The following is a 27247-nucleotide window of genomic DNA, read 5'->3' as shown; positions in this document are numbered from 1 at the left end:
TCCCTATACAGTACATTTGCATTGTTCTTAGATGTGTACATTTTCCCCTAATGAATCACATGTTATGAACCGTCTGCCAGCCTCTGTATAGCCTGTCTTGAATACGAAAAAGCAGACACACAGGTACAGTGTAATATCTGCTGAGTCCTGCAACACACATGATTTAAATGCCTGAAAGCATGCAAAATTGCATTGGAACATACTCCAATAATTATGCCATTTTACCGGAGTTTGAAACTAGGTTAAATTCTGCAGTACAAACTACTGAAGCATTAAAAACTTATGATGTAAATGTGGTACTGTAAGTAGATAGTACAGCTTTGTTATATATAATTGAGTTTTTGTCATATTTTCCTCTAATTCTGTGATACGCTAAACCCTAATGTGTAATAGAGTAGAGTGTTTAAGAAGTATTTGAATGCCTAAAAAACATACAGATAAACAGGAGAAAAAAAACCCCTGTGAAACAGAGATGCTCACAGGCGGGCACTGCATTGCATCAGAGTGACAAACGGCTCTTCTTTCTTCTTGTTTTTTCTTTTTTTCAACTTCATGACTTAGGGAGAAATCTCGGGTCCCTGCTGAGTTGGAGATGGATGTGCCGGTGCCGCTGCACTTCGATTTCTCCTGGCTTTGCAGAGTCATCCTAATAATCATAAAGAAACCAGCTCTACCCAGTATATCTCATTTTTTCTATGTGTCTTTATATTCTCACCCTCTCTCCCTTGTATGGGCATATTATTGAGCACCTTCTCTTTTTTCCTCTCCATATCTTTTGTTTTCATTTTGACCTTCACAAGGAGCACACAACCTTTCCCTCACTCCAGGCTACTTTCTTACATCGTTTGTGAAACTAGAGAAAATGGGATGAGCGGAGCTACATAAAGGGCAGCTCAGTCTGTTTCAGATTCATGCTCAGATTTGTATCATTCCTGCAGAGGACATTAAATAAGTTCATAGGAAGACACTGTGAATGTATGCTCACCGTAAAGGTGGTGTTGGATTTGATGTATTTAGACTAAAAGTCCACTCTGTTATCGGAGCATAAGTATTGATGTGTCTTATGGGAGTAGCATCAGTATTGCAACACATTGCAGAGTGATGAGATCCTGCACAAGGTGTGTCCTGCAGTGGGTTTTTTTTTACAGAGTGGGTGTGGCTAACATCTTCACTGCACCAAGCCAAACTTCCTCTGGATATACTGTATGGCTGTGTGATAGGTCAGTCAACACAGAGCAGCAGACACAAAGTACTGCACCTCACACATTGCTGGTGTACATGAATCCCACTTTTATTTTCCACAGAAAAAAAAAAATGTTTGAGATTTTTTCTGGTTTGTTTCGGTTACATTTCAACCAATAAGAAAAACTGTAGCACCAGAGCAGATTTCTTTTGCCCATTCTTTGATAAAAAGGTCAATTTGTGCTATTTTCCAGTTTTTAACAGCTTTGATTAGGGAGAAACATTTAATTCTTGTATATAAAAAAAGACTAGCACTTCATTTCTTTTTCCAGTCATTTGCTAAATAAAACAGAGAAAACTGTACATCTTATTATTTTTTTCTTCATTTAAATCACAACAAATACATTTAAAGCAAATAAAAAAATTGGGCGGCATTTAGCATAATCCAAGCAGGGAATCAGCTCTCATGATGATTATTATATATTTATATATTTATATGTATACATATATATCATGTTTATATACAAGTATGGCACTTGATTACACAAAAGCAAGAAAAAAACACTTCACAAATAAAAGCAGTGGGCGCTTTGGTGTGTCATAAATTAAGGAAGTCACAGACGTTAGCATTTGCAGCAAATTCACCAGATACTGTTTTGCAAGTCAGCTATAAAGCAATGAAATGGTTACATATGTTAAGGTCAGTGGTGCAACACAGGCAACAAAAAACATGAATTACGCTGATGTTTTTCAACTAGGTCGAGCCCTAGTCAGTAAGGATTCATATATCTAAGCATATAAATCTGGATGATAGAATTGTCCTTTAACCACTGTGTATGGTGCCACTTAATTAGGTTGATGCCAAAAACAGGTGAAAAGAAAATGACTTAAAAACACCGTCAGGTCAGTAGCACATTTTGGATAAGGTCAGGCCCTCAAGTGTTCACCTCTTAGTGCAATTTTTGCATTTACTCTTTTCAAGTACAGCAGAACAAGCCCACAAAGAGTAAATATTTGAACACGTTAACATGGTCTCCTTTTAGCATCTTACAGAGTATAAATGTTACTAAAAAGTTGCATCAGTGCAATAACAAATAAGTAAACAAACGTGTAACCCACGTTTGCCATGAACTCCTCAAAAGACCAACAAATCAAAAAAATCTGCCCACTCTTAAAGTCATGACACGAATTAGGCGTGCGGAGCTGTCCATTATGTCCATCATGGTTTTTATTTTACATGTTTTCACTCTTTTCTTTCCATGAGTTACACATAAGCGGAGTCACTGGACTGAGTGCGGCCGAAATTAGGCACACTCATCCTCGGCAAGTCCTTGTTTCGGATTTCATAAATGGACTTCCTCCGAGCCTGCACACCTCGCACGGCCGTTTTGATTTTCCTCCATCCTAAATGATTGAGTTCAGCCAGGTTCAATATCACACAGAACCCACTGACCGCGAACATGAAGACCAGGAACACAGTCTTCTCCGTGGGTCTGGAGACGTAGCACTCGACATCTTTTATGCAGGGGTAGCGATCACATTCGTACACCGACGGGACGTTGAATCCATACAAGAAATACTGACCCACCAAAAAGCCTATTTCCAACGCGTTTCTGAACACCACCTGGATGATGTAAAACCTGGAGATGCCCTCTTGTCGTCTCATTTTGGACTTTGTAGTTCTCATTGCCGAATTAGGCATCTCTTTGACTTCTAAACAGTCCGGCTCAGTTTCTTTGGTGGAGTTCTCTGTGTTCTGAAGTACTCCATTAACAATGGTGTTCTTTATCTTTTTGCTCTCATCTCGCTTCAGTGAATCTTGATCCTTATCTAGTGTCAGATAGACTGTTGAGTAGCGCCGCTCCTTCTGTTTGGCCGATTGATGCACCGAGTACGTGATAAAACAAAGACTCGGGGTGCACACCATTATGATTTGAAAAACCCAATATCTAATGTGTGAAATGGGAAATGCCTTGTCGTAGCATGCCTGGTTGCAGCCCGGTTGTAAGGTGTTACAAACAAACATGGTCTGCTCATCATCATAGACAGTCTCTCCAACTATTGCTACGATTAGAATCCGGAAGATGACCACCACTGTTAGTAGGATCCTAAAAAGCAAGCAAACAAACAAACAATGTGAAAATAAGTGTAAGTATATGCGTGTGTTTAGTGATACAAATGTGGTTCATTCTGCTGAAGCGCTCACAGTCCAATTCGGGTGTGTTGAATTTAGGGAGCTGTTCAGTGCTGAAACAAGACGCTCTTCAGGATCATATGTGTGTGTTTTTACTGTGTTTTCGTAATTGTTGCGTGTGTTGGTGTGTCTGTGCGTGTTTGTGTGGTGTGCGTTTTTCTGATTTAATGGCTGAAATGAAATGACATGAAAGCAATCGGCGTTGCTTTGACTGTACCTGTATGAGCTTTGTTAATGGAAAGAGGAGACATCGCCGACACCTTTCAATCTCTTTCTGCCACCCATGATACCACAAACACCACTCAAACACACCAACAAACATGAAATGGATAATTGGATGAATGAATACATGAAATGACACATGAATTTGTGTTTAGGCTCCTTGCAACAACCATCCCAGGTTCTGAAACGACAGCTGTCAACTGGTTTGCTTAGCTGTCTCGTTTAGAAGCAGGAAAAATTGGAGATCTGTGACACCAGACAGAAAAAATCCACAACACAGACACGAAGGACTGGGCACCATGCTACAGAAGATCCTTGAGGCACAAGACAGAAACGGGGGACTGGGAACCATGCTAAAGACGATCCTGGAGGCTGCTGCGATTCTTCGTTTTTTCTTGTTTTTTGTTGATCTTACCTTCCTATCATAGTAGAGTGCTGCTGGACAGCAGCCTCCAGGAGCCTCTCTAGTATAGTCCATTCCCCCATTTCTGATCATCCGGAGAAAACTAGAGCACAACGGCACTCTGTTCAAATCCCTCCAAAAAAGCGCGTTATTTCCCTTCCTGTCTCTCTGACTCTCTTTGTCTTCAGTCTCCAACGCGTCCGATTTTAGCAAAAAAAATGCATCCGTGTGGGGTTGCTGCTGCTGTCCCCTCTTCCCTCCGTCTCTCTGCGCGCTATCTTGTTGGTTATGTGCTGAGCGCGCAGCGCCAGTGAGCGTCCTGCTGTGTGGACCGAGCGCTCCCACGACGTTGCCACACTTTTCCTTGTCATGGGAGTCTGAAGGGCTGATTACTATAAGCCCTCCTATTTTCGATCTTCAGACCAGGTTGATGGGCTGCGCGCGGCGTCTGTATGGAGGGAGGTTGGATTTAATGTCTTGCCAGCATTAATCCGCCTTTAAGTAGTCTCCCCCCTCCCATGCGTCACGTACGCGCCGACAGGTCGGAGGAGCGGAGCCAGAAGTACCAGGGCTTCTAATATCCAATACTTCAGTTTTGTGTATAGCTTGCGCAATTCAGTGGACACTTCGATGGACGATCGTGTCCAGAGTGGTACACCCTATAGTCCTACATTGTTAAAGTTAATACATCTTTGCATGGGTAGCTCTACCTGAGAATCAAACCCTTAACCCAGTCTGTAATGTTGTGCATTGGGTTACAGAACCAGCAGATAACAATAACCATTTTTAGATTAAAAAAATAAAAAGCACCTTATTGTTGGCACTAAGGTTTGGGTGACATCTAAGTGTTTTTTTAACACCTGTTTATACTGTGAGTATTTAAAATCATTGTTTCAAAACCAATTTTTCAACGTCATATCCAACTCCTTGGGTTGCTCAGTATTGCTTTATAAATGAACCCAATCGCACTGTCTTGAGCGGACAGCCTCCATGCCCAGAGGCATCCCTCCTCGTGTCACAGGCTGCTGGCCCTGCTGGTGGAGCTGTTGTTTTCACCTCGGGCAAAGATGGTGCTCTGGATACAGTGACAGTGAAAGTACCATCAGAGTTGCTAATCGCTTTACAGGGCAGCCTGCCTGTCTCTCTCTCTCTGTCTCTCTCTGTCTCTCTCTGTCTCTCTCTCTCTCTCTCTCTCTCTCTCTCTCTCTCTCTCTCTCTCTCTCTCTCTCTCTCTCTCTCTCTCTCTCGCTGTCTCTGTGTGCAGGTTTAAAAATAGAAGCAAAATATGTGACCCCGCCCTGTATATAGCGCTGAGATTTGATCAATCATGAGCGCTGCATTGTGTGTGCACTAATATTAGATCTCGTGTGGATTTACACTGTTCATGTGAGGTATCAATGCAATTGCCTTTTTAAACTAACACCTATTGGTTCATTATGGATTACCACTGCATGTTGCCAAGAAACTGATTGTGACCGACTATTATCATCAGTATTTGGAAGTGCTTTGTTACCTGACATTTAAAGGACCTTATTATTGCATAATTCTAGTGTATCCACTGGGTAGTAAGAGAGTATGAGTTTTGCCTCACCTGGCAAACAGGGGATTTACCGATCATGTGACCCTAGGGTTTTCACTCCATGAAACTCTGGGCATTTAATTTCTCATGAGGTGGCTTATCCTCTCCGCTCACTGTAATCTTTTCTAATTCAAATCTTTAATAACCTTTACTCATCCATCACGTGGCAGAAGGACAGAGCCTCGCTGCTTTCGAGAGACAGTGAGAGAGATTTTCACAGATCCTAAACCAGATCCTGAACACCCACTTATGGTTCAGATAATACATTTAAGAAAAATAACAAAAAAAGTATCGGTTCTCATTTATTTATAAAGCTGTACATATCCACATATACATTTCACTTGAGTGTAAACAAAGAATTTGACGAAAACACACACATTTCTGCAACTTGGGTTGCTGGCACAGAAAGGGTTGGGGGGTGATGAGGAAGGTGGCAGTCTAGGCTTAGAAGCACTTCCTGTGGACGATGGAGGGTCCTGCCTCATCATACTCCTGTTTGCTGATCCACATCTGCTGGAAGGTGGAGAGAGAGGCGAGGATGGAGCCTCCGATCCACACGGAGTACTTCCTCTCAGGGGGAGCGATGATCTAAACACAAACAAGTGTTAATCTCGGACTCTGCTTGTGGAAATGTGTCTGATTGACAACATTTAAAGTTACCTTAATCTTCATGGTGCTGGGGGCCAGAGCAGTGATCTCTTTCTGCATGCGGTCAGCGATACCAGGGTACATTGTGGTGCCTCCGGACAATACGTTGTTGGCATACAGGTCCTTCCGGATGTCAATGTCACACTTCATGATGCTGTTGTAAGTGGTTTCGTGAATGCCAGCAGATTCCATGCCTGTGCAAACACAACAGACACGTTATTGGGTTTAACCCCCTGCTGCAAAGAAGACATATGACACCGCCTTCAGCTGTCTGAACAGGTGCTGAAATTGACAGCTCAGCCAACAGCTGCGCACTGTGGTGCAAATGTGAACAATAAGCCCCTGCTTTACAGTACTCATCTATTTATCAAGCATGAAGTGGAGAAGCCGAAGGTGGATAAACTGTGACCACCGGTTGGTGATCATATGTAGGCAGCCAACCACTAATATGAGGAATAATCACGTCTATTTTAGGAAAGACATTCATCCATTCTATTCTTATAGAAAGATATTGATGTTTGCTGAAATTATAGTCCAATTGTTCAAAAGGAGGGTTTACTTTAAGCTTGTTTCAAAGCATTTTCACATTAACTTGGATTTCTTTTGTACTGATAGGATCATTTAAATAACATTTATAATAAAATGTATGAGGCTAATAATCAAATACCTATAAAGACGTAAAGTCAAATCACGTTGGAACTATATATTAAAGGACAGTCTCAAGCTTAATGAAGTCTTCAAAATCTATATTTGTCTTCACTCACCAATGAATGAGGGCTGAAAGAGGGTCTCTGGGCAGCGGAAACGCTCGTTGCCAATGGTGATGACCTGACCGTCAGGCAACTCGTAGCTCTTCTCCAGGGAGGAGGAGGAGGCGGCGGTGGCCATCTCATTCTCAAAGTCTAGAGCCACGTAGCACAACTTTTCCTTGATATCACGTACAATTTCACGCTCAGCTGGAAGGAATCAGGTTGTTTTTTTGTCAATCAAAAGTGCATCATCTGTGAAGATAGTAACATGCTTGTGGAATCTATTTTTCAATGATTTGGTTTGAAATGACATCCGACCCTCAAACAGATTCATTTCCTTTTGTGCATGTTTTGTATCAAGCACTTTAAAGTAATGATGATTTGGTAATACAGTTCATGATGTTTGAATAAGTCATCTGTGCTCACCGGTTGTGACAAAGGAGTATCCACGCTCAGTCAGGATCTTCATGAGGTAATCTGTGAGGTCCCGACCCGCCAAATCCAGACGCATGATGGCGTGAGGAAGAGCATAACCCTCATAGATTGGCACATTATGGGTCACACCGTCTCCGGAGTCCAGGACAATACCTGATAATGGACACATTTACATTAATTTAATGCATTAACTCACTGAATACAAACATGTGCACACCTGAGAAATCTGTCCTACCTGTGGTACGTCCGGATGCGTACAGGGACAGCACGGCCTGGATTGCCACGTACATTGCAGGGACATTGAAAGTCTCAAACATAATCTGGGTCATCTTCTCTCTGTTGGCTTTTGGGTTAAGGGGGGCCTCTGTCAGCAGGGTGGGGTGCTCCTCTGGGGCCACGCGCAGCTCATTGTAGAAAGTGTGGTGCCAGATCTTCTCCATGTCGTCCCAGTTGGTGATGATGCCATGCTCGATGGGGTACTTCAGGGTCAGGATGCCTCTTTTGCTCTGTGCCTCGTCGCCTACGTAGGAGTCCTTCTGGCCCATACCGACCATGACACCCTGATAACAGAAATGATTGACGTGGTAGAGAACTTTAATGAGCACAGAGCATTTTAAACACAGTTAAAATATGTTTCTAGAAAGATGCAGGGTCTGTTTTTTTCAGTTATCAGTTCTAATCTAGATTGTTTAATCATGGTTCAAAATCACGCACGGTGGATCTGTCCCTCAACTAAAGCCATATATTGTTTGTATGTTATGATAACGACTTAAAGATATACTTATATTTAATGTCCATGGAGTTTATGAATGGTTTAGTTTACCTGGTGTCGGGGGCGACCGACGATGGAAGGGAAGACGGCCCGAGGTGCGTCATCACCGGCAAACCCAGCCTTCACGAGGCCAGAGCCGTTATCACACACCAGGGCGGTAGTCTCGTCTTCGTCGCACATGGTGTCAGCTCTGCAACACACGCAGTGAGACTGTTAGGTCCAGACATAAAATCCCTTGTTTGTCTGTATTGGATACTTGATGGGATGTTGATAGTGTGTACTATAGGAGTGCATGTTATAGGATTGGGTTAGTATTCAGATTTTTGAAGTTGTGATTTTCAGTATTTCAAAAGGACTGTTTTCACCAAAAAGCAAATAAAATGAACAAGCCAATGTTGTAAGAGGATCCGTTTCTGTAAGCGGTGGACATCATTGCCGTTTGTGTTCAAATCCTGTATCGATCTTCAATAACAATCCAATGGTTGACCCTTTTTAGTCCTTGGGTTAGCCGTGTACTTACCAGTTCAGCACCAAGGATCTTGAGTGTGTAAACCAGGGGTGCCCGATTGTCACGTCGGACCAATTTATACCCTGACCAGTGTCCATATATGGTAGCCCATTGCCCCATTGACAACAGCCGCTCCATGAAGGGCATGACAGGAGAGGGAACTCCTGCGCGGACATCTGTGGTTGCCTCCCATGAAGGACAGCAGTGAGGACAGACAGACGATGACAGGCTTCCTTTTGATCTTTTCCTTACCCATAAATCAAAGCACTATTACTGAGAAAACATGTCTGTGGAGGAATGCCTATACTCAAGTCAATGTCAGCTACAATTATGTCTTGTGTCAGAATAATATCCATTTGAGATCAATGTTTTAACAAAGGGAATCTAAACCAAGGCCATAATAAGCAGAATCAACCAATTTTAAACCAGAAAAAAACAAGACACAAAACAAGAGATTGATGAATTGTGAAATTATTAATATACATCCAAACATTTCATTTGTTTTGTGACTGTGTTTCTGGAAAGATCTGCTAAGTGTAAACGGCAGGACACACATGTAGCCCTACGGTACCAAATGGAGACACCACTTGTGCCACACAGCTGGTGTCAGCAGCTGTTCGACTCTATTAGCTGCTCCAAATCCCACATTTTAGATTTGCCTGAACAAAGAGGGGGAAGCCACTGCTGAAGACCAAACATTCTCATTATAGTTCAGCTTAAGTGTGTCCTGCATTCCAAACATTTTAATTAAATTTCATGCAAATATATTCATAAACTAAAGCGTACTGCTGAACTCAACATATGGCAAAGAAAATATATTTTTGCTGATACATTCATAGATTTATTTTGCATAAAATCAATGAGTTTCCATAATTCTAATGAGCTGCTTGGATGTTATTGATGTAGTTGCCATGCAACGTGCTGTGTCCATATGTGGAGCATTTTAAAATGATTGAAATCCATGACTTAGTCATGCTCTCTTGGTTTTTTCCATTTGCATTTTTCACTTTTTCATTCATTATAGAAAAACTGTAATGCAAACCAGACTATCAAACTATTACCTTTCATTCTAAAAAGCACGGAGAAATACCTTAGCCCGAGTAAAACAAAGGTTATCACATTGCATTGAATAGGAATTGAATATTGTCCTTGGCATATTTGACTTCCTCTGTCTGAACCCATACTGGTACCTCAACACCATCAATCCTCAGTAATTACCTTTTTATGTAATAGAAGTCAAGGCAATGCTTTTATTTGTGCAGATACATCAAAAGCAATGTTGATACCATTTGTTGTTCCCGACATCAAAATAATAAAGAAAAAGGAACATCTCTTGTTGTGACACATGCCATATTCTTTCCTTATTTCTACACTGAGGAAAGAACAAGACATAGGAAATGACATTGCCGGTTTACTTAAACAGACAGGGAGCGAGCTCTGAAGGCTGTGAAATAACATTGGCTAAGAGCAGTGGATGGTCCTACCACAAGGAGGACAAGACAAAAGGGCACAGCAAGCCATGAATCATATGCTGCTGTCACCCAACCCCGAGCCATAACCCTTCACTGTATGACTCTTTGTTTGGGTCTTATGTAATGAATGGTAGGCTGTGGTGTGCTTTAAGCATCCTTTTGCCCCAATATTCAAATAATGCTAACATTTTATAACTAGAGCTTAGTTAAGTCTGTGTGTGGAGAACAGAACTTTGAAGATAATGACCAAAAAACAGTATGAGTTTGCCCTTGTGGTAAAATATTTAAATGTTACTGAATAATATTTTGGTGTTTGCCACTATTCTTTTCCAGTGTGCTCAGGTACTATCACTTCTAGGGCAAGTGCTTAGGATTTGGTTCTGTTTAAATGGAAAATATTGGTTGAACTTGTTGTCAGAGCAGCCACGGGTGTGAAAGGTTTATGCCAGAGCCAGGATTAGACACAGAGACACTTGGAGGCTACTCAAACAGTCCTGTAGTGTGACTTTCATTTTAACTGCTGCTACTGAGAATGAATCATTATGGCACGATCATTCTCGTCTTACTCACGACCCCTCAGGAGATCAACCTCACTGCTCAGTAGTAGAAATGAGATAATAAGGACAAAACAGTCCAGAACAAAAAAAATGATTGATTTTATATGGGGAATTTCACATCATAAACAGAGTACAAGCCCTTTTAGAGAACCCTGAGGGGAAGTAATTTGCCTGATGCAGGCCAGGTTTACTATCTAAATCAATAATGTGCACATATATGGGAATGTCCCCATGCTGGGATCGTAGCATTTGAGCCATTCATCAAAAACTCGCTCAATACAAATGGTCTGAAAGCACTTTGTTCATTCCAACATGGCGCATTTATCTGTTTGGAGCGTCAGGGGCCATTTAAAGGTCAGAGTAGAAGGAAAACATGAAACATATTGCTCAGTGAAAATTGGGTGTGCTCTCCCTCTCTGGCCTGTGCACTGAATACTGAGTGACAGGCTGTTGGCTTATGTTAAAGTCTTCTGCCGGGTACCTCAAAGGAGCTCGGGGCTGGGATTGCTGTCAGTGTGGCTGCATTTATACAGCAAACTTTAACATTGATACTTTGGACAGTAAGTCCCACTTTCCTAAAATGCAAAGACGTTTAAACGTTTTCTACTTTGTGAACATCTGTTACATAAAAGGCTCATAGGCAACACGTGTTAGGATCACAGTGAAAACAAGTTCTGATTTTAGACAGGTGAGTTTCAGGTCAAGGTTTATTATCTTTCTGAAACAGAAGAGAATTCATTTATCAGAATCAGAATTAGAATCGGTCTTAATACCAAGTAGGTTTACATATACGAGGATTTGCGTTGGTATATAATATTTTATGAATAAAAATGTAACAGCATCAATATTTGAATATATATCAAATATAAGTTAAAGCAAATAAACCCCATTGGGTCTACATCATTAATTCTACTGTTGATATTTTCTATAATGTTAGGCTGAAAATGTTTCAAAAGCACTGAAAATGCCCTTCAGAAACACCCAGGGTGATGGCTTCTGTTCTTCAATGAGCAGGCCAAAACAAAGGAAAAATTCAATTTGTAATGAAACAAAAGAGAAAACCTTCAAAAACCTGGAACCAGATTGGTATTTATACATTTATTTGCTGAATAAATTAAGCTGAAAATATTATTTATTTATTAAAACTTTGAAATTTCTAATTAGGAAACCAGGAAAAGTCTTCCTCCCGTGGACTGAAGAAGTGCCCCACTTTAAGGCCTTCCAAACTGACATTTCCTCCCATAGCCATTTAATAGTGTATGTTGTGTGTTTGTGTGTGCATGTGTGTGTGAATGTGAGGGTGAAATTACAGAGCAGTATGTGGTTAATTGAATGGGGAGGCCTATACTTATCCTCTCTCTCTCTGCCTCCCCCCCCCCCCCCCTTCCCTATTGCCTACTCTGTCCTCTGCCAAGATTTCTGGGAGGAATAACCGAGAAACTAAAATCGGACGCTTTTTTGCTTTGGCTAGTGACTTCTTTCCCCAGGATGTTTGGGAGCAGAACTGGGCAGAAAGATATCTAGGTCTCCCATGACACTCACATTAATATTGCACACATTCTGATTCAGTCATTGGCCACCTCATTTTTTTCAACAAATGCATCTGAATAAGTGAGGTTTTGTCTGTCTGTGCATCCGCAAACGTGAGGGGTAGAAAATGAGGTTAAAAAGCGATTTGGATTAAAAATGAAATATTCATGAATCAAATTTAAAAAGCTACAAAATAGACAGATACCCAGATTTGTAGGAAAGGCTGCTCAGCAAGAGTATTTTGGGTTCTTTTTTTAAAGGTATCCCTAAGTACCCTGAGCTATTTTGGTGGTAACAGCTAATGCGACGTGTCAGTCCAAACTGATAGGAAAGCGTGTGATTTAAACATTCTAGCGAGAATAACTTCAGCTCAAAATGCATTCTCGAGTCATGCATATGCTGAACATTTCACATCCTTAGCAAAAAGAAACACATGTCATTTTGAAATGTTGCTTTTTTTGTGAGAATGTATGCAACCCGCCTACAGGCTCTGCTTCAGGGATTGTGCTATGAATCTAAATCTGCATAAACCTTTAGCATCGCTTAAGGTATTGCACCCCAAAAAGAGTTGTACATAAATATGCCCATTGGTTGTTGCACTATTGCATGACCTTATGACCCCGTCTGCTCCTCTTTTTTTGAACTGTGTTTCATGTTTTACTGTTGGCCAGCTTCAAAAGTGTATCACAACAAGATCAAAGCAGGAAAAGGAGACGCTGCATTGAACTGCTTTGAAGTTTGCAGTGGAATGTATTTGTTAATCTAATATACATGGAAAATCTAATCGAATAAAGAGAAAAAAAGTGCAGATATAAGAAATACTTTGACTATTTACAGAACAAAAAAGTAAGTGATAGCAAGTCTCTCATTATGAGCACAGGCGCTTTAAAATCTCCGTCCTATGAAAAACAAAATGTCAACTTTCAGAGAGCTAAGAGAAGCTAGCTCTCAGTTTTTAGCTTTGGGCTCGTGTAATTATACTCCGTCCTCCTCACTTTCCAAAGTTCTTCTCTGAGAACTTTTCACCCTTTCCTCTGGGTGTTGGCTTTCAAAATTTAATAACTTACTGAGGCATGAACCCACAATGTCAAAACTTCAGTGCAGCCATCAAACACTCGGATCACACTTCTTCTCAGCATTTGGTCAAACTTTTCAATCTTTACTCAGGAAGTTTGTTTTCAAAGGCTACAGTGGAAGAAAGAGACCTAAACTTTAAAACTTTAATAACAAGTTTACTTATTGAGCCCTTATCCAGTTGCAATCTGGGCATAAGAAACCCAAATATACACTATTGTTGTTTAAACAATGATTGAAAAACAAGTATATTTGATAGCCTTTGGATCCATGGTTCAGCCCAATGCAGTAACCACCTCAAAGTTTTAAAGTTTTTGCTAGAAGAATTAAAGTTTCATACTTTATTTGCAGTCTTCAACCCCGAGCACCAGTCTCATCATTTCTGCAAAGTCATATTATTTATTGTATGTGATTTTTCTCCCTCTCTTTTTCACAATACCATGGCTCATATTTTTGACATATTAAACTATGACTTTTTTAATGATGTTTTGAACATACTATATTATGTTTTTAAGATCATTTCCAGCATTCTATACAATCATTTGTTTCATTATATGTTTATAAATACAGTTCTATAACTTTTTTTTGACCATTTCCAACATACTATACTATTACCTTTTTTTCAAGATACCATACTTTGACATTTTTGCATTCTTCCCAACATACTATATTACAATAGTTCCAACACTTTTTCCCTTATTTTTAAGCATACTATAATATCACTGTTTTCATGTTTCATGTTTTTGACATTATTTCTTCTGTGATCTTCCTGACTTCCATTCAATTCCTGTTGGAATAAGCTCCTATCTTCTATGACCCTGGGATAAAAGCAGGTAAACAGAATTATTGAAGGCAACTATAAATCCATCTGTTTATATCTCCAGCTTTTTCTGCCTCTCTATTTACCTTCACCTTCAAATTCTCCAACATGGATTTTCAACTGAATACTGTGTACAATAAGTCAGTCGACAAATACAGAGGGCAACTTCAAAGCTATTTAATCGCATTAAAAGTTTCCATACAGTCATTTACAAGTCTAAGCATTTCCATTGTTAAAATGCCATTTTCATTCTTATCTTCTGCATGCAGTGTCATCATGAATTAAACAGCAAACACAGACCATGAACACAAAGCCTATTTTCTTCCAGACATACCCATACAAATTTCAAATCCATGGTTAATTACATGTTAACAGAACACTTGGAATCGTTTTTGCAAACCTTCTGGAACTTTTTGTTACATAATTTGCTGAAAAGTTCCTGGCTGTATGCAGTGGCAATCATCTCAGGACATCTCCACATGAAACCATATTAACTGTTTCCCTTAAAGGAAAGGATGTTTTTCAGTAAGAAAGCAACCATCTCTCCTCCCATCTCTGCTTCTGGGTGGATTTTAGCACAAAGGCTTGCTGTGCTTCATGTTATTGGCACAGGTGCGGCCCAGGTTGGCCCCCTCCAGGAGCAGATCGGTGAGTCTGTCCAGGCCGAGGCAGGTGGTGAGTGGGCAGAAGAGACCGTAGAGCCCCCCGAGGAAGATGCTAAGTGGCCAGCCGATGAAGAGCAGAATAACCAGCCAGATGATGCTCCAGAAACACGACCCGCAATCTGCCATCCTAGTCTGGGATGTAGAGAGGAAAATGAGAGTGGGAAATCAAAGTGGCCAACAGCATGACTTGCAAAGCGAAACGCATATAGCTAAAGCAGAGCATTGAAAAATGAGAGAGCCTGACAGAAGTGCACTTTAGGTTCAGTAATGACCGCCAGTCACTACAATAGCATCCAAGTGTTTTGCTGTCTGCAGCCATGGCTCTTTAGTGGAGATAGGAGATTATCAGATTGAAACGTGCCCGGTTGATGATCTTGATGTACTTGTCAGGATTAAGCTTTGGCCTTGACAAAGCATGATAAACTGGCAACCACAAGCAATAACCACCAGACCTGTTTGCCTGCGGGGGTCAAGAGGCCGTCCACTCACGGGGTGTAGAAGACCAATGCCGGCACATTAGTCACCCACTAATAGCAGATCAGCGGAGATCATGCATAACTTTGGTAACGAGCATTACTTTATCTGTCAGCGCTGATCACACACAGCGGCCAGGAGTATGATTTGCTGCTATTTTAAGCCATGAAATTGCCTGCTGTGTCATCTGCAATGAAAAATTGCTAATTGGAATGCTGTGCCATTCGTGAACACTTCCAACTTGATGATTTATGCATATTCACACGGTATACTGTATATACACTTTATTATTTATACTGCAACCTTTTGGTGAAATGTACTTATTTGTCTGCTAACTGAGAAGAAGACAGACCACCAGCTGTGAGGTCAGGTGTGATTAAAAGTGAAGCAAACACAAAACTTAAACTGACATTGATCTAATCTTACTTTCAGCAAGAGAGAAAATAAGCTAAGCATTTTTGCCTCTTTAATCAAAAGGTATATTTATTTGTATTCAATGGCAAACAGTAGATTTTTTATGTGTTAATAAATCACCCCAAAAATCTGCCCAGCCTTAAAGTTAAAGTTGTAAAACTGAAGGTTTTATGAGTGTGAAATCGTTGTATGCCGTCAGATAGATTCTATAAACCTTATTCAGCTTTAAGACACAATGGTCAGATGCTTCCCCCCCTTGGCGGAAAATACCTTCTTGATGATGCAATGTGTGCAATTTCCTGTTGTGACACTTCTGTCACCACGGGTGGGTAATAAAGGACAAACTGAATATGAGTGTGTGACGGTAAACCCGTGCTTTTGGAAACGCCTCTTCACTAAAAAGAGAACTGGTGGTGGACTACAGCAACTACATTTTCTTAAGGTGAACAATAAAATTGCGCAGCCAGTACAAATTGACTCTTTCATACCCTAAAATCACAGTCAAACACTTCAGCTCTCTCTGCTGCACTAACATAAAATGACTAACACTTGTACAGGTACCTTTTTTCTAAGCACTTGACTGAATAACTACACAACTACATTGAAAAAGCCTCTTTTTCAAATTACAATTCAGTACAAAGATAACAATACCATAATGCCTGTGCTCATGACCAAATGTACATTTACACTTTCACTGCATGCTGTTAGTCTCTGTGACACATCAGCCCATGGCAAAGGTTAGAAGTGAAAGCATCGCAGAGTAGCTATTAACCTAATGAATACCTGTCGTGTGAGTATAAAAGACATGTTCACCTTCAGCAGAGAAAAGATTCTGGAGGACGTGAGCTCCTGTTGGCCTTCTGTGCTGCAGATGTGTCTTCAAGTTTCCCAAATCCTGCTTGAGACTTCCAGGGATGTTGTGTGCCAGCAGTGGTCACTTCCCACCAGTTAGCTCTAATTTACAACAAGGCACCACAGGCAACTGAATTCTTAAGAGGCTGGCTGAGAGAAGCAGAAAGTTAGTACGGAAGGGTTAGTAGAGGGAGGATATTACACAATAAAGACTCATGTGACTCAGTGAACAGTATGCATGCTGTCATGTGTTGTAGAGGAATAATCAGTGCAATACAGCATGAACAAGTGTGTAATTGTGATTTGTTCATGAGATATTTCACCATCATGTGATACATTACATTGGTCTAGTAGGCTTTATGCCAAAATCTTCAATAATTTGTGCTTGCAGCCTCAGCCGACAGGGATTATCTTCCTTATCTAGCAGCTCATTGTAATCCTTTCTTCAGCCGACAGAGAGGTACTACTCCAAAATACTCATAGGAACTTCGACCTGGGGTGCCCTGCTCTCATAAGATGGGGGGAAAAAAACACGGCGCCACACTTGACTGACTGTTGAAAATATGTCTCTCCACATCAACACATGGTTCTCAGTCAGGTCTTTAGACTGGGCCAGGCTGGAGCAGCTGTGCAGCTGACCTGTTCCCTCAGCCGGCCCGAGGTATGATGTAACAGCAACCAACCTCTGGAGCATGATAATGAATGCATTTCCAGTCTGTGTTTCCGCCTAAAGGACTGAGGACCTTGTTAACCTCTTCCTTTTAATTGACTTAACTACCAATACCTGGGTTGGAACTTGGCTTTTGAATGGTTGCTTTGATTTCGACACAAATATTGAGGCTTTTTGCTAAATGTGGTCGTCAAACCTCAACCAAGACACTGATCTAACTGAGATATTCCGCTGTCAGTATTCCACAGAAAGTTATGAATGGCAGAGTATTTAGAGCTTGCTGGTTGAGCGAATGTGTACATCCAGAGGGCAAGTCAAAATCCCCCAGCATGCACACTTGCCCTTGGGTGGAGTGAATGACCTACAAATGCAGCTTAGTCGCAGCTTCTGTAGCTGGTATAGGCTGAGCCAATCAGATTTGAGTTGTGGGTGAAAGCAGACGAATGGATGCGAGTATCATGACAGAGAGATTTTAACAAGGCTTAAATATGTCGACTATACACTGTATTTGTCTGAGGGTGCATGTGAGAGGGATATAGATTAGAACCTCTGTTGGAGCATTATAAGCTCTGATGAGTGCACATACAGTTAAACATGTCCCAGACAATGAAGGATTTGCAATGGTTTTAATAAAAAAGGACTGATGGTTACAAAATCTGAATGGTATAGAAAAACGAATGAAACATTATCAGTAGCAGAAAGCAAATTAAAAATCACAGACTTTCCACTAGTCTTTTCTCAAGGGACAGTCCAGTCCGCCCTTAATTAGACAGCAGTCCCATAGGAAGATGCTCTACTGCTTTTGCTCCTCTTGCGTTTCCTCTTCGTCGCTGTCGCTGTCTCTGCCGGGATGCTCTGGCATCTTAGCATGGCCCGCTGCTTCTTGCGTTTCCTCCTTCTCACTGGTGTCCTCTGCGCTTGGCTCTGACTTCGCCTCTCCTTCGGGGGTTTCCTGCTCCATGGGGGTTTCTTCTTCCTGTTTTTCTTCACAGCTAACTGACGCTGTCTTGTCCTCAGCATCAGCTGTGGTTTGTTGTGGAGGCAGAGCCATTTTCTGCTGCTGCTGCTAAAAAAAATAGTGGAAAGGAAAATATTCAGTATGTGAAGGAAGAATACTTGTATTCCTTAATATCACATCTTAGGGCAATCTACTGGGAAATATTATATAAAGATAGCAGTGTAGTATATATTCCTTTCCAAGCAGAGAGGTTTTTTTTCTGACTTCTCCCCCTGCCATGCCATAATCCTCTTTTAAAAAGGTAGCACATAAAATATGAAAGTGAACGTAGTGTAAAATCACCTGCGCCACGCTCTTACTAGGCTCAGCTTGTGGCCTGTTAATTCTCCCCATGCAACTACAACAACTTTTACATCTCACTTATTTACTGCTCTGGATTCAAAATACTAAAATAGAAACCAGGGAGAGACAGTGACAGCAAGGTAATTGCAAGTCAAACATGTGTACACTCAAAGTAGTAACAGTTCTGAAATATTCTAAGGAGCATTAGCCTATCTTTTTGAAACAAGCTCAAAAGGATAGCCTGCTGCTGGTTGATTTCAATGATACAGTAAAACATCCTTTGACACTCATTGTATTTGTTAAATGTTTACCTGTTTGTACTTCTGGGAGGTCTGGATCATGTGCATGTACATGTTATACACCATGTTGGTCATCTCTGGCATGTTCTTGATGATCTGGTCTTGCTGTCCAGAAGCATCTCTCTGCGGGTAGGAAGGAGAAGGATGATGTGGAGGGAATGGTAATGATGTACATCGGTCTTGTTAGCAGACATGGTTAACTATTGATGTGATGCAAATGTGCACAGAAATTACAATTCCACTGCCCACTTTGAAAGCAAATATCTCGCCCACTGCCTACTGTGATTGCTGCTCGCGTACTATCAAAAGGACTGGAGATTTTAATTTGACAGTATCAGTATGCAGACGGAGTCGTACAGCCTAAACTGAGGAGTGAAGCGAGCGGAATGTCTAATCTGCTTTGCCGTTAGCTCCTAAATACATGGTTGATGCTCCCAGAGGCCCTCAGAGCTTCAGTACAGTAAAACTTAACCGTGTGTGGTTTTATTACTGTAAAAACACCATGCTGTTAATGTGTTTCCCCGTGATTAAACATTAGGCTTTACGGCCTGTCCGATACTGTTCAGCAGTGCTGTAAATAAGCCTATATCCATATGGAGCATTAAGCAGCAGTGTTATCCTTTTTTCTTTTTGTTCCTGCCTCTGAATCAGCACTGTCGAGTAGCCTGTGAAAGTTCTGATCAGTCAAAAGTCAGACTTTTAAATCTGCATCTGCGTGTAAGCAGCAGGGGTTACTGACTCCAGATAGACGGGCTAAGCAGGGGCCGCATGTGTGTGCCCAAAAGAGCTGTCCCCCACGGCGACGAACACTCTGGAGTCAGTGAAAGTGTCACAGGCTGTGGGGTATTTTAGACGCCCCTGTTGCCACACACGCCAGTCAGCGAGACACAGTGACCAGACAACAGTCGTCTCATGCTGGCCTGCCGGGATTTGGGAGAGTGCTTTCGCCTTCTGACCTTCGAGGGTTAATTATAGCCAGGCTTGTGCTTCCTATGCTTTCAGATGGCCCCTGCAGAATGCTGTTAACAGTCCAGGGCCTATGGGTGAAGTTGCAGTAAGACTTAGCACCAGCGAGGAACAAAGGGAACGAAGATGCCATTCAGAATCTAGAGGCCGGATTAGCAGAGTCAAGGGGCTTGGACAGCGCAACAGTTATGAGGAAGCTGGCAAATGATGGGCTTGAGTTCTTGAATATCATCCAAATGTAATGCGAGTACAAAAAGAAAGCGCTTTGAGAAACTGTGTGTGTGTGTGTGTGTGTGTGTGTGTGTGTGTGTGTGTGTGTGTCTACATACGGGCTGTTCCTGGCTGTAGTATTCGTTGGGCCGGATCTGGAGCTGCATGGGCCGGGCGGTGAGCTGGTTGAAGACAGGAGTCAGCTCGAAGCAGTTTTGGAACAATGACACCCGGGCGAAGATGTACAAACCCAGCCTGGCTCTTGACATGGCCACCACCAGACGCCTCACATCCCTGTGGAGTGATAGGGAACAAAAGTTTAAAATTGGTTTGATAGAGGGGAGAAAAAACATCAAAGAAGTGGGAGGCAGGTGTGAAATTGTGAGGAGATGAAGTCATGTGTGGGGGGCAAAGTCTAAAACAAGTAGAGGGATCAAATTTCAAGGGTGAAGTAAATATTATAAAAGGGAATGGGAAAATCAGTGTAGGGTAGGAGGAAAGAGGTTTAGTGAAGGATAAGCAGCAATATGAAAGGGGGACAGATGTAGAGGCTAAGAGAGGAATGAAAGGCAAACGGCATGGACAAAACACAAAGAGAGGGAGAGCTGGGAGAGAACTACAGAGGGCAGACAGCTCACTTTTTCTTGCACCCAGTAGAAGAAAGAAATATATTCTTAAGAAAGTTCCCAGAGAAATGAAGGAGTGCAGCATGGCTTGCTGTGATGGCCTTCAGACGTTGTACCTGATGTATTTTGGAGAAATACAACTGGATTCTTGCGTAACAGCTAAAAAAACATTCTATTATCATGCTTTTAATTCATAGCACACATCCACATATTCTAGTCTGTTATAATTAAAGATATATTCGTTGGAACAGTAGCAGAAGCTATTTGACAATTTCAAAAACACAAAAATCCGCTCAAAATAGAAGCGAATATGTAGGGGATACAGTTCAAACTGTATGTATAAGATCCACACTTAAATATCTTCCTATTGTGTGATTTAGGTGTTTGGATGGTCAACCACATGGAGCTTTGCAAAAATACACCAGCTGGCCTATAAATCTGTGGGACTAAAGCTTGTAAAAAATCTACAGAAAAAGGCAGAGCCTATGAGGGGGAGGAAGTGTGTGGCTTATTCAAGCAGCTGTGCTGATACCGTCTTCGGTTTGATGTACAAGAATTTGGGCTTACCAACACACAACATACACATACGTTGAAACGCAGCCAAAAAATGTGGAATATGTCTACCTGAGCACTTCATGAGATTAAGAGGATTAATACTGCAATATGCATGATGGGTTCCATGAATATGCAGAAGGGGGGCTTATGGAAATCATCTCGGAGGGTTTATGAGTTAATGTGCAGCAGGCCGGTAGGTGTATGTAAAAGTGTTGCCCCTTTTAAAACATGTTACAAAATGAAAGTAGAAAGCACAACATTTCCACAGAGACAATCTGCACCACCTCGAGCCAATGAGCACGGAGCTGGAGAAGAGAGGAACCAATGGTGGAGCTTGTGGCCTGTGGACATGGCACTACTGAGAGACGCCCACCTGTGCCGTGACATGGCAGGGCAAAGTGGACGCATGCCGTTTGCGTGTGTGCGTGTGCATGTCAGAGCGTGTCTGGATCTGCTTCTCCCTGTCAGAGAGTGTGCTCTGTATATATGTGTGTGTGTGTGTGTGTGTGTCAGCAGGAAAGCCTCTCCTGACAAAGTAAGGGGTCGGCTTGTCATATGGTCAGCTGCGTCCCCTGTGGTTGTCACGGCAACAGATTGCCATGGGGGCAGATGAAGGGAGGGGGGTTGTAAGGTGGGACTCAGCGGTAAACCACAGTGATCCCTGTGTGGGGAAAAACACAATGGACAGCACAGGAGTTTCCCATGAACCACTGCTGTTTTAATCACCGAGGCGACCATTCAGAAGGGTCAGGGAAGATATGAATGAAGTCAAAGCAGAGCGCACGAGAAAGGGAGTTAACACGTTCTTAGTTTAAATGCTCTGAAGTCAGATGTTTAGATTGAATGTATTTTAATAAAACAACCACCCATAGAGTGGTGCGGGGATGACGTATTTTTGCAGGCCGACCCGAAAGTAAGCTGCGCATGGGTTCCCTCGACAAAAACGCAATGTGATTTCTCCATAGGCTTTTGGAATATTGTAAAATAAAATAAGGTCTGCTGATGTTTTTAATGTCGTAGAACAAAACGTCACCAGTCTCTTAAATTGGTGTCAACCACAGACCTTATTTCGAGCTATTTTGCAAAATCCTAAGGAAATCCCATTGACTCTGAGATGAGGGAACCGGAAGTGGTAAAATGCTAACTCACCTCCAGGTTTTAGGAGTCGTTCCTGCACCACTAAAAAATCTTGACCGCAACTTTATCATCAAATATTTTCATGAAAAATAACAGCTCATCTCTCATAGTAAGAAGCTGACAAAGACCCTATAAGATGAACGTCCTAGATGGAAGCCCTCACCCAGGATAATATAAAGGTAGTTATCCGTCAGTGATGGGGGTATACAATAGTGCTGAAGTTGTAGCACATTGTTAAAGGGGCAGCCTTTGACAACCTTCCCACTCTTTGTGTGGGCTGAGTCTGAGAGCAGGGAGCAGTGTAAGACAAGATCAAATAGATGATACTGAGAGGAGCGCAGGCGCTGCCAGCAAGATAAACTACCCTGTCTGTGGCCCGCTGCACTTCTCCTTCCCCGCTACATCCATTCATTGCTTTATCTGCGCGATGAGGAAAGAGCAAAACACAGTTTTTAAGGGTTTATCTGCCAGCTAAGAGACCAAGCTCAAGGGTGAGGTGTATAGGGGAGGCTTGCATTTAGCTACAAAAGGAATGGCTTATTATTCGTGCTGGGGTTCCAATTTGCAGAGTGTCCAGCGTAAGGGTGGGGGAGAGCAGTGGTGGCACAGCTGGGATAAAGCTGTGAGCGGTGCAGTTCCAACAGCAGCTTCTGTCACAGCCAGAGGCCAGCGTGGCAAGAGTTGAGCCTCAATGGTCTTGTATTAAAACACGGAGCGTATTAGTCGCAAAGAGCTCATCAGGATGTCGTGGCAGCCGCAGAGTGAAAGGCCATTTCACTACAAACCAGTGGAATGAGGCAGGAGTGAAGAGAAGAGGAATCAGAGAGATAAGGAGCTGGAGCTGAAGACTAAGAGAGGCCAGCAAGGGGGTATAGCTGGGCGGATGGCAATGGGACATGAGACAAAAAGACGTAAAACCTACCGCTGCAGTTTAACCATCCTGCCTCTTAATGACTATTATATGGTATGCCTTTGATCAGAGCAGAGCCCTTTGTTTGATACTCTCACCCCAATCATCATAGCACAATAGCTTCTCTTAAATAGGACAGAAAATGCATTCAGCTGCAGAGATATGCTCCTGTCCCGAAGTCCTTTATCCTCCCTGCCTCAAATTGGGCTCATACACACCTCCAAGACAGCCACTGTGTTACTTTTTGTCCTTTAGCAAACTTCATTCAATAGATACACACGACAAAAGCAGAACGCATCCTGAGAGCAGCAGTCTCCGGAGACGTTTTGCTGTGTTGTTTCCCTGGAGGATGAGTATCTAAGGTGTAGAACTTATTAAACAAGTATTTTTATGTAGTAGAATAGCAGCTGAAGGTGTTTACTCAACTTTTTTCAGCTTGGCTTTTATCAAAGTAATTACCTGAGGTGTCCCACAGCTTTGGTGCGGACCAGAGAGAGGATGATGTAGTCGTTCTGCTGACCCTGGAACCTGTCCACTGTTGTCACCTGCGCAGACACACAAACATATTCATGATTAAACATACATATTAAAGATATGCTAACTAAGCCGGGGTAGGTGGAGGGATTTAGCTGAAATGTTTTGAGGGAGATCGCACTCCTCCTTAAATGTTTCCCTCTTTCTTATTCGTACATTTTTTGGGGCTGAATGAATGATGGTGGCGGTGCCCGTGTTTTTTTGTTATCGCTGCAGACCACATGGGCAGCTAGCGGGGCTAATGCGGCTTAGAGGGCATTTGCTACCACTAGCCTCTTACCTGGGCCCCTGAGACTCAGGGCCAAGGTACTTGTGACCATGCAGCCTGAAGGATGAGAGATTATCCAGGGAGGAAGAGAAAGGAGAAGAAGCTCTCTGTGGGAGGTTTTTTTATATTTCAAATCAAAAGGAAACTCATGTCAACCAATTTTCTTTCATTCACAGGTAATCCTGTTTTGCTGAGGCGCGTTCTTATTCCCGTACATAAAGAACAGAGCTGTGTTTTTACTTAGCAAGTGCTGCTACACCTTAGTTATCTTAATAAGAAGCCAGGAAACTGAGAAGCATTCCTGTAAAACTGAACACATCACATACAAAGTACCAACTACATGTCTTAAAAATCTGTGCACAACAAACAGTTTTTCATTTTTAAGTGGTGGTCATAACAAACCCATAGGATCAATGTTTAGTCCCACCAGGGGTATTGCCTTAGCCAAAATGAAATTGAAATACAAAAAGGGAGAAAACACTTTCAAAATCAGCATCTCATCCCACTTGATGATGGCGAATAAGAAGCAATAATGTTATCCTGAAACCTTCATAAAAGTAATACTGGAAGTCAATAATGGTTACACAAACAAAACAGGTCCTCCTTATTTACATGAGTCCAAAATGATGCTATGCCGCTTATGTAGGCCACACACTGCGGAATCCAAAGCCCACAAGAAAGAGGTTGGCCTTTCCTCTATAGATCCATCCTGGAGAGAGGATCAATAGGACACCAGCTACCATGGAGAAGCCGCACAGGTCTAGCACTACAGCTACCAGCATATGAATCATGCTGAATAAATCATCAGTTATGAGCTATTGCAACTTTTTGATTCTTTACTAAACCCCTTTTGGGTAACGGGAAGGAAGTGTGGGGGGAACTGTGCGTGTAAAATAGGAAGAGATGAAAAAGCAGTAGACCGAAATGTCTCCCTGTTGCTATGTAGAACAGGTGCAGCACCAGAGGCAACAATATGTCAGGTTTTACAATAGCACGAGGCGTCATGGGCTGTATGGTACAGTCAAATGTTTAATGTTAGAGTCAAACAGCCGCAGTACACACGCATGCATGCACAAATGTGGTATCTAGAGACAGCAGTCCAGTGTGTGGAGGTAAGATATAATTGTGGACTTAAAGGGGGATATAAAGACATAGTTTTAATCAAAACATGGCAACTTAATACTGGAGTAGGGGTGCTCAAGGAAGGGAGTTATTCTGAACCTACTGACAAAGAAGCCCAGATAGAGAATCTCCCCAAGGCGTAGCATTTTGCATGGTGTTTAGTTATTTATGAGAAATCTTCCAGGGAGTGTATTACCGAGGTCATGTCTTTGTGGCACATGCATATCTGAGGACACAAGGAAGCACAGCAACACACAGAATACACACTGAGACACACAGTTTGTTGCTAGTAGAAGCCATTTGACTACTTCTTATTGAAGCTAATGGTCAAGCACGAATCTCTCCTCTCTTTTTACTCTATCCACCCTGCCATCTCTTATTCATGGCAATTACGCCCTGGAATGTGCAGAAGTCAGGCTGGCAGATTATCACAATTTTCACTCTTTCTTGGAAGTGTAATTCCCATTTCTACATCTCAGGACTCAATTTCCGTCTCAAAAGCATGATGGGACATGTCAGGAAGAAGTGTTTTATCATAACATATCTGATTAAGATATCCTGGTTCTGGTCACACAGACATATTTTCTTTCCTATGTTTGAAGAAACTTCAGCTCTCAAGAAATGAAGGAATCCCACAGGAGGGGTGGAGAAAATGTCAGCAGTCATGTATATTAATGAAGGGAGGGGGGGTAGAAGGTGGAACTGAAGGTTCAACATGCACCCTCGTCCCTTCTAATTAATATCTCCACGACTCAGTGCTTTCAACATAACTTGATCTCAATTGCTGAAAAACTACTTGGCGGTAAGGTTTGGGCTGAGATTTGTGTGGTAAGAAAAGCTGCCATGACGTGTAATGAATGTGACTTGAATAAACAAACAGTGGATCTCAAATTGACCTTATCCACAAGAATCATATAGTAAACTTTAAAAAACAATGAAAGATGCACAGATACGCAGCAAACAGTTGTGTTTTGGAAACAGCAGACAGCTTTGGCGAGTGTTTATTAGATGTTGAGTATGCGACTGGTGCTAACTGTCCTTTCTCTGCTTTTCAAACTAATTTGAGTCATCGCAGTAAAGGGGAAGTGGGATGGCTGTTGACATTTGCTCGATTTGAGCTATTATGACACATTCTCAGACACACTGCGGACCCAGCACTCTGCGCCATGACCTTTCTGCAGCTCAGCATTTTCCCACAAGAGCCCCTCTTTCTTTTTTATCTCCCTCCCTCTCTGGCTATCTTTCTTTTCAGCAAATCTAACAGCCTGTCACTCCTGTCACTTTATTACAAGGATGGCATACTGACTAAGGCCATGAGCACAATGAATGACAGTTTATTTCTAAACATTGCAGGACTTTTAACATGACCAAGCACAATCTCTGGCTAGCTGTCAGAATGGGGGAATATACTTGAAGACAAAGCAACTAGGATGTGTAGCACAGCAGAAAATACAGACACAACACCAGGAGATAAAAGGCTCCCACCCTGCAGGTGGTACAAAGCACTGCGCACACAAAGACATAAGAGGGATCCACTTCCTGCCTGCTTGTTAGACAATTACTAAACAGTAACAATCTGCAGTTTGTGCTTCTGCCTTCATATGTGAAAGGATAAGGCCGATTCCTTTAGATTTTGTCAGCAAATCCAAAGGAAAACAACAATAAATAATCCTTCCATTAAAGTCAGAAATAGCTTATTGCCCGATAGACTGCACTAGAAAAAAACTATATTAAATGAACCCAATAACAATACGTATTTGTGACGAGGGGCATTTGACAATTAATTTGATTTAAATTCCTGAAGTCCCAATTTGATTTTAAACAGATTTTTGATTTGTTTAAAAATAAATTCTCGGATTGGAGTTTATACGTGTCGCTCTGTGAGTGTTTTTCCTGTGTGGATGATGCCTAGGCTACATTTTTTGTTGACTCAATTTGCTGGAATTTCATTGGACAGCGGGGAAAAACTCCTTCCTTGCAGAAAACATATGAAAATATTTGAACAACATAATTGTTAATCCGCTGCCACTATGGTACCCTAACACCCCAACTGACTGGTGATGTGCCATTTGCACTCGGATCTCACAACTTCCTCTGGCA

General features: G+C 41.9%; 3 protein-coding genes and 1 long non-coding RNA gene across 5 annotated transcripts in view; all 4 read right to left on the bottom strand.

The window, feature by feature from the left end:
- Positions 1–1283: 1283 nt before the first annotated feature.
- LOC134881090 (gap junction delta-2 protein) lies at positions 1284–4466 on the bottom strand. The gene is made up of 2 exons (XM_063908220.1): positions 4014–4466; positions 1284–3290 (listed from the first exon to the last, which is right to left on the bottom strand). The coding sequence occupies exons 1-2, from the start codon at positions 4082–4084 to the stop codon at positions 2447–2449; spliced, it is 915 nt and encodes a 304-aa protein (XP_063764290.1). The 5' UTR covers positions 4085–4466; the 3' UTR covers positions 1284–2446.
- Positions 4467–5911: 1445 nt separating this feature from the next.
- Positions 5912–8736, bottom strand: LOC134880990 (actin, alpha skeletal muscle). Its single transcript, XM_063908068.1, has 7 exons — positions 8705–8736; positions 8236–8374; positions 7648–7972; positions 7404–7565; positions 6993–7184; positions 6241–6422; positions 5912–6168 (listed from the first exon to the last, which is right to left on the bottom strand). Exons 2-7 carry the CDS (start codon positions 8362–8364, stop codon positions 6025–6027), a joined length of 1134 nt encoding a protein of 377 aa, XP_063764138.1. The 5' UTR covers positions 8365–8374; positions 8705–8736; the 3' UTR covers positions 5912–6024.
- Positions 8737–14307: 5571 nt separating this feature from the next.
- Positions 14308–17009, bottom strand: LOC134881567 (uncharacterized). The gene is made up of 2 exons (XR_010168063.1): positions 16512–17009; positions 14308–14942 (listed from the first exon to the last, which is right to left on the bottom strand). It is a non-coding gene; the product is annotated as an uncharacterized LOC134881567 (long non-coding RNA).
- An 820-nt stretch (positions 17010–17829) lies between these two features.
- The window catches only part of aqr (aquarius intron-binding spliceosomal factor), a 45414-nt gene continuing 35996 nt past the window's right edge, over positions 17830–27247 (bottom strand). Inside the window, exons 33-36 of one of the 2 annotated variants that reach the window (XM_063909007.1) lie at positions 23683–23768; positions 20115–20289; positions 18832–18942; positions 17830–18286 (exon numbers count right to left, since the gene is read on the bottom strand). In XM_063909007.1, the coding sequence (XP_063765077.1) occupies positions 18014–18286; positions 18832–18942; positions 20115–20289; positions 23683–23768 (645 nt within the window). In that variant the 3' untranslated portion in view covers positions 17830–18013. The remainder of the gene's footprint in view (positions 18287–18831; positions 18943–20114; positions 20290–23682; positions 23769–27247) is intronic. The other variant, XM_063909008.1, reaches the window with a different exon arrangement.

The sequence above is a fragment of the Eleginops maclovinus genome, chromosome 19 (assembly GCF_036324505.1).
Source record: "Eleginops maclovinus isolate JMC-PN-2008 ecotype Puerto Natales chromosome 19, JC_Emac_rtc_rv5, whole genome shotgun sequence".
Lineage (NCBI taxonomy): Eukaryota > Metazoa > Chordata > Actinopteri > Perciformes > Eleginopidae > Eleginops > Eleginops maclovinus.
This window is presented reverse-complemented; position numbering and strand designations above follow the sequence as displayed.